The 12,521-nt window shown below is 35.4% G+C and overlaps 1 protein-coding gene across 1 annotated transcript; it reads right to left on the reverse strand.

Annotated features, from left to right (window-relative positions):
- Nucleotides 1-6,203: 6,203 nt before the first annotated feature.
- LOC122605586 (putative vesicle-associated membrane protein 726) lies at nucleotides 6,204-8,624 on the reverse strand. Its single transcript, XM_043778546.1, has 5 exons — nucleotides 8,349-8,624; nucleotides 7,087-7,228; nucleotides 6,866-6,986; nucleotides 6,717-6,779; nucleotides 6,204-6,618 (listed from the first exon to the last, which is right to left on the reverse strand). Exons 1-5 carry the CDS (start codon nucleotides 8,539-8,541, stop codon nucleotides 6,472-6,474), a joined length of 666 nt encoding a protein of 221 aa, XP_043634481.1. The 5' UTR covers nucleotides 8,542-8,624; the 3' UTR covers nucleotides 6,204-6,471.
- Nucleotides 8,625-12,521: the final 3,897 nt, after the last annotated feature.

A 12,521-nucleotide genomic window follows, 5' to 3' on the forward strand; every position in this document is an offset into this window, starting at 1 on the left:
AGCTTATTCGTCAAAAACGAAGTTACGGTTCAAAAGTTATGGTCGTTTAGAAATGTTAACAAAATCAGTCCCTAACGGGAGTTATGAATATTTGTAACGGGAGTTACAGTGGAGGTGTTATCGCAATTATCCAGCTAATGGGAGTTACACAACCATAACGGGAGTTACGACGACCAGTCTTGAAAAACAACCCCAAAACTTAACCAAACACATCCCAAACGACTTTAACACATCTCCAGGTCTTATGAACATCAAATACACTTAAAATAAGACCAAAATTACTCATTGAAAACACCAATTAATCCTTCAATCATTTACCATCGTTATACAATCGATTAATCACCCGAATGACGCAAAATCAATTAATGGATTGTAAGTAAACCAACCCAAAACCCTAAGACCAGATTCTAGTCTATTTGCTTGACTCATACCATCAACAATCAAAGAAAAATCATCTATATTACCTTTATATAATCACAAGGACGAAAGATCTTGATCAAACTTCAATCAAACACCAAGAAACGTAGGGTTTTGGAGGGAATTTGCTTTGGAAGAGAGAGGGAGCGGCTGGAGGGTTTCACACACACGTAGATCTGAATAATAAGAATTAAGGAAGCCTAATTAACCCTTAAACCCCTGGCCATCACTTTCCTTTCGTCACCTTAAGTCCCTCAACTTCTCAAACATCGCATTTTCAGGTTAACATACTAACCGGGACATTTATCAACCTAACAAGCACTTGACTTTCATATTACTTTTAATTACTTTCATTCGATTTACTTTAATCTTCACATATGAAACATATAAGCATTTAATCACATAATCCCAATTTAGCGCACACAAACTAAATGAATTGACGTCAACTAACAGAATAGTCAAATAGTCAAACTTGAAAAGTTTGGGTTGTTAGAATCAGCTTTAGCATCAAACTTCTCTAACTGACTGGAATCGTTTAAAATGTAAACTGGACAGCCAAATACATGGAAATAACCAATATTTGGCTTACGATTCCTGAGCACTTCATAAGCAGTCTTCTTGTGTCTTTTGATGTAGACAGACATGTTTTGGGTGTGACAAGCTGTTACCACTGCTTCAGCCCAAAAACTGGTGGGATGACCAGATTCAGATAGCATACTTCTTGCGGTTTTTATCAAAGTACGATTCTTCCTTTTAACCAAAACATTTTGCTCTAGAGAGTGAGCTGAAGAAAAGTTTTGAGAAATGCCAGTGTCATTGCAAAATGATTCAAGTACTTTATTCTGAAATTTTGTACTATTATCACTTCTTAACTGACACACTTTGTGGGTATACTTGAGTTCAGTTCTTTTGATGAGTGAGATGATTTCAGCAGCTGCATCACTTTTGGATCTGAGGAATATCACCCAATAGTATCTGGTGAATTCATCAACCACAACTAGAGTATAACGTTTTCCAGCTCTAGTTTGAACATCCACGGACCAAATAGATCCATATGAAGCATGTGAAGAGGTTCAGTGATACTAAAGTTTTTCCTGGTTTTAAAACTGGCTCTTTTCTGCTTGCCCATCTCATACCCTGGACATGGCTTTTCATTCTTGAAGGAAATAAGAGGTATCCCATCTGCTAGTTGTTTACGAGACAACTTATTAATATTTTTGAAATTTAGATGGGATAGTCTCTTGTGCCACAACCATTTGGTGTCCTCATCAGCCTTGGTATAGAAACAATGCTTTTTTGGAGTAGGTTCCGCATCCATGATGTACACATTTCCCTTTCTTGGAGCAGTCATTACCACTTGCCAATCCTTGTTAAATATGGTGCCTTGTGCAACATCGAACAAAACTCTGAAGCCATCGTCACACAGTGTTCCCACTACCATTATTACCAAAAGTCACTGTCGGTCCATCTTGGACAGTGAACTCTTCCAGCAGGGGCTTACATCCTGTCCAGATACCAGATATGCTTCTTTCGATCGCCCTGCACACCCACAAAATCATTAGTTGTTTTTGTGAACCCATATTTTCTTGATGGGTTCACTGGACTTCACATGAGAAGCCACGGTTGATTGTTGACGGGTGGAACTAGAGGCTGAATCTGGAGCTTGTTCAATTGCTTCAAATGCATGAGTAAAAACAATTGGTACTTTGTATTTGTTTCACTTTTTATTTTCAGTTTTGGTTCCAGTTGGAACCTTTTGTTTTTGTTTAGATTTGGAAGGGGTTTTGACACTTGGTTTTTCGACTGAAGGAGAAGAGGCTCATTCCAGATTTTTGATTCTAGCAGTACAACTCTGAACCTGCCTAAACAAAAGTTGGAGTTGATTGTCCAGTTTCAGCAAAATGTCATTTTCAACAGACACCTGAACCTTGGACTTAGGTTCAGTTTGATTCTTGGTCTTAGGATTCTTGTGCTCCTTTGACTTTTGAGGTAAAGGCTTTTCACCAGCAACCTTTTTAACTGGAGCATTAGCCTAATTGGCTCCAGTTTTAACCTCAACAGGGGTAATTTCAACAGATTCATGTTTGATACTCTTGGAAATCACATTCAAATGTTGAAAGACGTTAAATCTTATCTTGGAAATTGTTTTGCTATGACAGACTTGGGTGAAGTGGCATTTATACTTGGAATCAAGATCTATAGAGATAGATTGGATTAAGTCAAAGTGCTTATATAGATAAGATCTTGAAGAGATTCAAGATGGAGAATTCTAATCGCGGGAACTTGCCTATGCAAGAGGGACTTAATTTATCTAGCAAGAACGGTGCTTCTACACCTGAAGAGGTGGAACGTATGAAAAGAATTCCTTATGCTTCGGCGGTGGGTTCTATCATGTATGCGGTAAGATGCACTAGACCTGATGTTGCGTTTGCACAAAATATAGTTAGTCGCTATCAGCAAAATCCCAGAGAGGATCTGATGCAGAAATGACCAAATTCAATGAACTGATCGACACCAGTGAACTGAACAAGTCAAAAGATCTGATGGGAATTTCTGAAGGAAAAGAATATTCTGAGCTGAAGTCCATTTCTGAACTGAGGTAGAATTCTGAGCTAATAATGCTGTCTGAGCAAGCCATGCTAATTCTGCCAGCAATAGCTCACTTCAGACAAGTGTTCACCAGTTTTAACATTACTCCAGTGGCAAGGGTCTTCAGATGTTACAAGAAGCAATCCACCAGCAAAGTTCTCCAGAAGTCCACCAGAGAAGTTTCTCACTGAAGCTCTCCAGTCCACTGAAGCTCTCCAATGATCAGTTCCAGTCCTCAGATAAATGCTCCAGATTTATGTTCTCAGTGGAGCTTCAGATTTCTGTCATCTTTAATAATATTATTCTGACGCATGCTTGTGGGACCAATAAAGAAGGAATGACAGCTGTTGAAAGGAAGGAGGGTATGACAACATTAATCCTAACGGTTTGAGGGCCCACTTGCAGAAGGAATCTTTCTAGAAGTTTTGTGTGTCTCTTTCCTGTTGGCGGTATAATTAGTGGTTGTCCTTTATCCAAGACAACTCTTTATTATTTTAATATTACTTTTCGTTAATTCCTAAGAAACAGTTTTGTCTATAAATAGGGGTTGTATTTCTCATTGTAAGATAGATTATGTCGTCCTTTATCAATTATAGTGGTGAGATCCAAAATCTTCGATTCCTTTATCTGTGTTTGTGGTGACTCGATCTTTATCAAACATAGTGGTGGGTTGAAGTGTTTCCTTTATCCTTGGTTCCAGTGGCTTGGCCTTTACGAATCTTGGTGGTGGATTCTTTTATCTATCATTTTATTTATCGTCTTTGCTTGTTGTTGTTTTCATGTAAAATCAGAAAATACCAAAAATAGTTGTTTTAATTTCCACTGTGCTTGAGTTATCGCGTGATTTATGCATCAGGATCACTGGACTGTTGTAAAGAGCATTCTTAAGTACATGCGTGCTACTAAAGAATTGTTTTTGATGTATGGAGGAAATCCCGATACTGAGCTTAAAGTCACTGGATACTGTGATGCTGGATTTCAGACTGATAAAGATGATATAAAATCTCAGTTAGGATATGTCTTCGTTTTAAATGGAAGAGCAGTAGATTGGAAGAGCAAGAAATAATCTATAGTTGCTATGTCTGCTACAGAGTCTGAGTATAGCTTCTTCGGATGAGGCCATGGAAGTTGTCTGGATCAAAAAGTTTATTTCTGGACTTGATGTGATGCCATCAAATAACACTCCAACGGATTTATATTGTGATAATTCGGGAGCAATTATCATTGCCAATGAACCTGGGGTTCAAAAGGGTGTCAGACATTACCAAAGGAGATATCACTACGTTCGTGAGCAAATCGAATCGGGTGAAATCAAGTTACTTAAAGTTCGCACAGATTATAACTTAGCAGATCCTTTTACAAAGGCCTTGTCAAAAGGAAAGCTCAATAAGCATGCCGAGGGCATATGACTTAGATATTGCTAGTTATGTCATATAAATCTGTGATTGGTATTTGGATAATGAGATGTTTAACAATTGTTATTTTCAGTAAATGAATTTTTATACGAGGTATAAGTGGTTTCATTTTTATAATAATTGTGTCATATATTTGCATGTTTAGATCCATGAATATTTAAAATATTTAAAATATTCTAACATGACTATTGTCGATTAATTATATGGGTATATAATTAAATTATTCTAACATGATATTCAAAAGGAATACTAGACTTACCCCACATAATGAATTATCATTTTACGGATCGACGTCATTAAATGAGATTCGTGAAATTGTTACCTTATTTATCCTTAGACTTGAGATACAAGTGAGTTATGCTTGTGTGGATTGCATTTTTAGATATAGTTCTTAACTGTCCTGAACAAGGTAGTAATAAGGGGCTATTTTTCATAAATGTTAAGAAACGACATGGCCAGACACTTGTAGTCAATACAGGATTTGTTCCTTCAATTTGCAACTGAAGTATGATACCATTTGGTGCCCTCATTAATTAATTTAAGATGTTTGTGTGGCCACACCCAAATGAACTCAAGAGGTAATCTTGACTAATTTGGTAATCTTGATTAATTGAAAATGAGAAACATAATCGTTAATTTATGAAATGACATTAATCCATATTCATAATTATTAAGGGTATCTGAAGGAAGGGATATTAAAGATTAAATCATTTCAAATTGGCAAAATTAAGAATATATTCTTAAATATTCCCGGGAGCATTGGCGTGTTGCTAGACGCTAACCAATGTTATTACTTTTATAAATAGCATGCTCAAGTGGGAGTTGTTGGAGTGTGATCATATTAATTATAAAACGTATGTCCGGAAATAATTTAAGCTTGCGGGGTCACACGAAATGACACGATAACTCTAATTTATTAATTAGTATATTAAAGTAATATATTAATTAAATATAATCACAAATGATTAATTAAACTAATTAAAGGGTTAATTGTATTTAGTTAATTAAAGAGGAGGTGTTGGATTGAAATTAGGAATTAGAGTTGTTTCCTAATCCTAATCCATAGGGCTGAAAATTTTAGGGGTTCTAGAACCCTTAGGATTGCTTGTTCACCAAGGTAAAAATCCTTACATATTAGCCTATAAATAGAGGGCTAATCCCAAAGGTTTTTCACACACATTTTGCAAAGCAAATTTCTCTCCTCTCTCCTTCTCTTTCTCGGCCTAAACCAAAACCCCAAGGGTTTTTGGATTTTCTGTTTTAACATAGGAAAAAGGGTTTTCAATTTAAGCTAGGGTTTTGATTTAGAGGGTTTAAACAAAGGGTTGTTTGGTTTGTGATTTGGGTACTAGTATACAATATATGGGGTGTCTAGTGTGCGATCGTAAAGGGGTTTTACTTTAAACCCTAATTCATCATAATAATAATATTATCTTATATTATTGGAGCTTTGCATAAGGTACACGTTTCGATTATTTTATTTGTTAATTAATTTGATTACATATATGTTTTGATTCTACCGTTACACATATTCGTAATTATATGTGTTTATATATGTCATATTCTAACATTAATGATTTGACCCAACCTGACCCGACCCAACCATCTTTGAACCGTTTCCTTTGTCCCTTAGACGGGGTTTTAAGAACCACTCAACCACTTAAATTTAAATTTAAATTTATGGATTCGCCACTTCCCTATGTTAATATCGTAAATAGTTAATCACTTCTAACATTTACTATAGTAGTAGATAACTAGGAAAGCAGATTAAGATCTAGCCAACAGACAACTGTGACATATATTTTCCTTCTTTACGGAAATGGTCTTATTGAAATATTTGTCAAAATTAAATTAAAGAATGGATCGATCAGTATCGATGACAAAATGCACCGATTTATCAAAGCTTTGCTAGATAAGGTTTTAATGACATCAAAAGCAATGCATCAACCATTACTCACCCATGGTCCTAAAATGTTTGTTGTTATGAGCCCAAAGGATAGCCAATCTTGAAGACAAACGTATGTGAGCGAGCTCTGAAGAAAGGGTAACTTTAAAAGCACTTAAACCCGGGGCAAATCGAGAGGATCACGATTAGTATCAGGGCAAGGATGATGCCAAATACTATCAACTTAATCTTCATATTCTGAATCCACATCTTTCTCTTCATCTTGGTCCCTTGTTTCTTGAAATCTTGTGCCTAGAATATAATATCAAATTAAAATCTAGCATGTTCAAACTAGCCAAAATATATTCAAAAGGAGGATAACTAGAACATTTATGTTGTTTTAGGCAGACCTGATTGCGAAGGTTATCGGTTTTGTCAACTAGTAGTTCAATCTTCTCTCCACGATCAAGAACCTAAGCAGAACATAAAGAGGCATAGTTGAAACAATGTTTATTAAGGAAGTACTTACACACATGTTTTACACTTGAAAGTAAATTACCTTCTCAATGTTCTCCATCATCACTCCCTTAACTTCAGAAACCTGAGCTTTAACCTTGGCAAGCTTGCTGATTTCTTCAGGGTGTGTGACGCAGTAGCGCATATGTTCTTTCATTTTGGATCTATACGTAAATCAACAAGCATGTTAGAAACATTCATGAATTTAAAGAATATAGACAATTTTTATACATTTCTAAAATCTGTGCATATATGCATACGTACCCAAACTCTTTGTTCAGGCTCTTGGCTGCTGCAGTTTTACCTTTGCCTGTTGCATACTTTTTATAAAAATCATCCTTAACACGCTCCAAGAAGGCGATTGGAAGCTCCCTTCCAGCAGATTCAACCGCAACAACACAGTATGCTGCCGCAGCCAATGGAAGTATATATATATCAGTACAAGTTGCAAATTTAAATAACCCCAATATGCAAGTGATGAAAGATTGAATTACATGGTAATGTGGTGTACTTTTAAATATCTTTTGATGCATATGGAACTTGAAGTAACTACGCATAATTAATCCTATAATTAACTTATTGTGATGGGCGATAGCCCGTTGATGGTACAAAATAGTTAACTTTTTAATATGGGCTAACCTAATATGATATAAGAAGCAAAACTTAAACCACAATTGTAGTACATGTAACAGCAATGTACTTACACAAGTTCCGGTATGTCATTTCACTTGCCTATGTTAAAAAGTAGGAACCTACTACTTTGTCCATCTCACAATTTAACAATTTATAGTTATGAGAGGGTTCTAAATTTAAAAGATCTCAGCCCGTTAAAATTTGGTCGTACAACATATGTTATATTTGTTACTAGGAAGAAACACATGTGTTCATTTATGGCCTAAAGGGAATATAAATAAACAGAGAAACGTACTTATGATAACCAACTTCGAATAATTAAAAAGGGTAAATGACCCCCAGGTGGCCACCACTATCGAGTGGTGCCTCGACCCACGAGAGGTAAATTGCATAACCAAGTTTCGCCCCTCCATAACAAGTGTTCAAGTTCCGCCATTATGCATAACGTACACGATGGTTAAGTTAAAGGGACATGATCTTGAGATTTCAACCCATAACCTCTGTTTTAATGCTGGAAGTGGCTCGACACTAGGCTTATATCTTGCGGACAACCAATTTAGAACAACATATACTATGTAACATAAACACAATACAATATGATTTTCCCAAACTAAAAAACATGTTTTGGATCTTTAATGCATGATATAATCTCCTTCTCAACACATTATCTTATATTTTTATAAACATATTCTCATAATACACACATTTCTTCCAAATCGAACCATGCAAAAGATCTAAATATGGCCATTGCCATCAAAGTAGCGCATAAAACGCTATAAAGTATAAGCGCGTTCAAAACCAAAAGAAAAAAAAACATACACTTATGAGCAATCATAAACGAGAAAAATAAATGAGAAACTCTATGTATCAATATCGAAAAACATTGAACTCACTAAAATCTTGTTCAACAAGGTAATTGAAGGTGTGCCCATCGCAATTATAGGTGAATCGGTTGTTGGTTTTGGGGAGTTTTTGAAGACATTGGGCAGCAACACTTTGAAAATTTCCGGTAAATTCGGTGTACTCTGCAAGGATCACAGTGCCTCTAGCGACAAAACTATAGATTAGAGATCCTTGTGAAGGCATCTTTTAAATCTTCTGATAGTCGAAATTATATTATATTATGTTTGACACCGGATTTAGAGAAAATGGCCGATGTGTGTTCCGGAAGAGTGATCGAAAAACGATAAAAGAAATGCAAAGGGGTTGTGTGGAAGAACATAGAACAAGGCGTGAAACATGTTGTGAGAGTGAGATAAAATGTAGGAAGATGTTTCTATATGAAACCCATATCATATCATGTCAGTTGGTAATTTCTCCTATTAATAGAAACTTTTTAGCAATTTATTTTCCTCTTTCTTTCGGTTTACATTAGAATTATGCCCGCACAATGTATTAGAGGTGGGGTAGTAATTACGGCAACGGATGGCGGATGTGGTGAAGACAGGTAACGGCGGTAGTGTTGGCGGTGGGGCGACTGTAGTGGTGAATGTACAAGTAATTGATGTTAAATGTAGTAGTGTAGTTATTATAAAGGTTGATGGATCTATATTAAAGTATTTCATTTAAGGTATTATAAGTATATTACGTGAATATGTTTAGTTTAAGGTATTATATTAAGGAAAATGATAAATCCTCCTAACCAATCCTTCTAAAAATCCTCTTAATATATCCATTTGTTAACACATGTAATCCACTAATTATTTTTACTAATCTTACCCCCCTGATTTTTCACATGTCACGATCCTATTAATTAGAAGGATTGATCATTACCCTTATATTAATTTATATTGCAAGGCTAACATTTTATTATTATTTTTTTAAGGCTAATCATTTTATATATGGTTAAACATATATAACTAACAAAATAATGTTTCATGATTATAATGACAAATTGTAAATAGAAAATATTGAAAAACAATAATGTTATATTTGTTTACATATATTTAAATGAGTTAAAATACATATAACAAAGAATTAATTGATGTAGATTAAAAAAAAAACATAGATTCTAGTGATCAATAATCCAGGTAGCTAATCTTCATTTTACATTTGTGTTATTTCATTAATTTAACAATATTAAATAAAATAAATTAGCAAATCGAAAAGAACCCTAATGCTCTCTCGCTAGGCGATCACGAATATGCTTCTCTTCTCAAATTTCTATTCCTGTTGATCTTAAACCATTTGGTTGATCTTTCTTTCTTTTAGATTAGTGTTTCCTCTTTGCTATTCTCTGAATAGGTATTGGTTTCACTGACTTTTTAGGGTTTGATCGGAGTTTTTCTAGGGTTAGGGTTTTTCCTTGTTTTTGATTTCTTTGTGTTATGGTGACCTGATTGTATGAAGGGAGTTGCTTTTTCTTTTGATATTCCTGGTTTAGCTGATCGTTTAAATAAATCAAAGAACATAGGTAAAGTGGTACGACTATTAAACCATTTAAGGGTTCCTTAAACCCTAATTTTAATAGTGATGGTAATGTTTCTAATATTTAGTCCATTGATGGTTCTGGTGTGCATTCGTCATCTCCTACTAGTGGAGCTGTTGGGTTTGATGATAAAAATACGACTAGAAGTGGTGCGACTTGGGTGGATGAAAACCCTAATGGCTCTGATTCCACTCTATTGATGACATGATTCACTTTTTAGGAAGGTTGTTGCAGATGATGTTAATGTTAAACTGAAGGATAGTATGTGACTAAACCTGCTCCGGTTTCCTATGCGGTTTCCTATATGGCTTGCTTTTCTTAAAAAGTTGAAGAATCAAGATCGAATGCAATTATGGGATGTGCAAGGAAGAGATATTCATTCACTTAGATGTCCCCTTTGTAATACTCAAAAGGATTCTCATGAACATTTGTTCTTTGATTGCCATTATTCGACCCAAATTTGGTCGGTAGTTGTGACAACCGTCATCCGAGCATACCATTTGATTGTACTTGTCTGTTCGTCATTCCTATAACTAGTCATGTACGTGTCGGTATAGTTCGTCATTGGTCAATTTAGAGCATGTACATGTGCTTTTGTAAGACATTAAGTATTAATAAAGCGAGTTTATGTTCATTCGGGTTCTAGTGCATTTATTATTCAGAGATTTGGTGCAAGGGTTGGTGTTCGAAGGAATACTAGTTGTCTTGTAGAAATGACAAATAATTAGAAAATACCCAAAAATTGAACTAATGAATTTATAATAACTAAACATAGTCATATTTATAACCGTTGGAAAGCTAGTCGAAAAATATGTTCGTTTATGTCATTTAAAATTTTAAATGGAACTGAAAGGACTAGACTAGATAAACCGAAAACACCAAGATTTTTTTTTTTTTACACCCCACTACGCCGCAGTGGAAAGCTTCGGCCCTGAAAGAGAAAATGCCCCACTGCGCTGCAGTGGGAGAAACAAAAATTCTTTAAGTCGGTCTCCACTGCGCCGCAGTGGGCAAAAACCCCCCACTGCGCCGCAGTGAGCCACCTGATCAGCAACCCTAAACCATTTCAACACTTGAACAAACTTGCAACCTTCACAATTCAACATGAACTTCATAAAACACATTTCAAATATGACCAAGAACAATATAGACGTATTTTGAACAAAATTACAACATCAACTAGTTTCAAAACCCATGCAAACCATCAATGGGTCATTTACCCATTTTGACGCTATTTTCGTCCAAAGTGCAACTTCACAATGTGCTACAACTTTACACTTGATCATTTACACACATTTTAACAAAAGCATGACCAACAAATCAGAATGTACCAAGAGCCATAAGGAGAGGGATTTCTAAGCCTCTAAACCAAAAGTGTGTCATTCATCCAAGAATGACCTAATACCTTCAAATGTCTTGCAAAAGTCAACTTCAAGCTCTATTCAATTCTTTCAAATCAACACACTAGTTCCTTCTTCCGGAACTACCTATAAAAGGGTAAACAACTAAAATATAAGCAAAGGCTTAGTGAATATACTTGCATACATTTACGAAGACGAAAGAGGGCAAAGTACAAGGACTTTTACATGTAACCTATGGCATCGTCATGTCACATTTACATATGCACCTTGTAAACTAACAACACATATATGGATCCATATAAGCTAAACAACATAATCATGATCATCTATCGGGGTTCTTAGGCCACCGGAGGTTCTAAGGCCTCACTAGATCAACTATCGGGGTTCTTAGACCCCGGAGGTTCTTAGGCCTCAACAAATGCTATGCCCCATATGGGCTAACGCCGCATCAATTACCACACATGGACAAATAAACTTCAACATGGTGGTCAACACCACCATGGACAAAAAGGCTTCAACATGTGTAGTCAATTGATCCAACATATACATAAAGGTATGCAAATATACTCACCTCCTTCGCAACTTGGAAAAATAAGGCTAAACGACTATGCACAACAAGCTTCATATCATAAAATGTATAAGCTTACATTCACAACTTGACTAGCTCAACCTAGTCATACGAAATCACTAGCCTTTCTAAACCCAACCCAACCCATTTGTCATTGAGTTACTTTCATTTCCAACAATCACAAAAAGGTAGTTCAACCTACCATTTTTATCACTATTTCAATAACTAGAAAAACTCATCTTTTCTCATAAACTTAAATTATCACAAGAACTTATCAATTTCATAATCAAACACATCATATAACTCAATGACAACTAGGTTAACTAAGGAATTGGGAATCTCCAAGAACCCTAATTTCAAGAGAAAAAGGAGATAAAACTAGGTTAAGGAATCAATACCTCAATCTTCCAAGAACTAATTCAAGACTTTAAGTTACAAATTCTTCAAGCAAAACCCCCAAAATTGGAAATCTCCAAGAACCCTAATTTCAAGAGAAAAAGGAGATAAAACTAGGTTAAGGAATCAATACCTCAATCTTCCAAGAACTAATTCAAGACTTTAAGTTACAAATTCTTCTCCCCCAAATTCCTTAGGATTTTCAGCCACACCACAAAACCCACAAACCCTAACTCTTCAAATTGCTTGATAAGGATTATTGGTGATGGTTATTATTATAGTTTCTATCTTGAATTGAAGGAATTGAGCTTTG

Source organism: Erigeron canadensis, chromosome 6 (assembly GCF_010389155.1).
Source record: "Erigeron canadensis isolate Cc75 chromosome 6, C_canadensis_v1, whole genome shotgun sequence".
NCBI lineage: Eukaryota > Viridiplantae > Streptophyta > Magnoliopsida > Asterales > Asteraceae > Erigeron > Erigeron canadensis.

Excerpts from the sequence above, each read along its gene's own strand:
- LOC122605586 (XM_043778546.1), bottom strand. The coding sequence starts at position 8,541 with ATGCCTTCACAAGGATCTCTAATCTATAGTTTTGTCGCTAGAGGCACT. Across the intron at positions 7,229-8,348 it reads CCTTGTTGAACAAGATTTTA|CATACTGTGTTGTTGCGGTT; the intron begins GTGAGTTCAATG and ends TGGCTGCGGCAG. Across the intron at positions 6,987-7,086 it reads AGCCTGAACAAAGAGTTTGG|ATCCAAAATGAAAGAACATA; the intron begins GTACGTATGCAT and ends ATTTACGTATAG.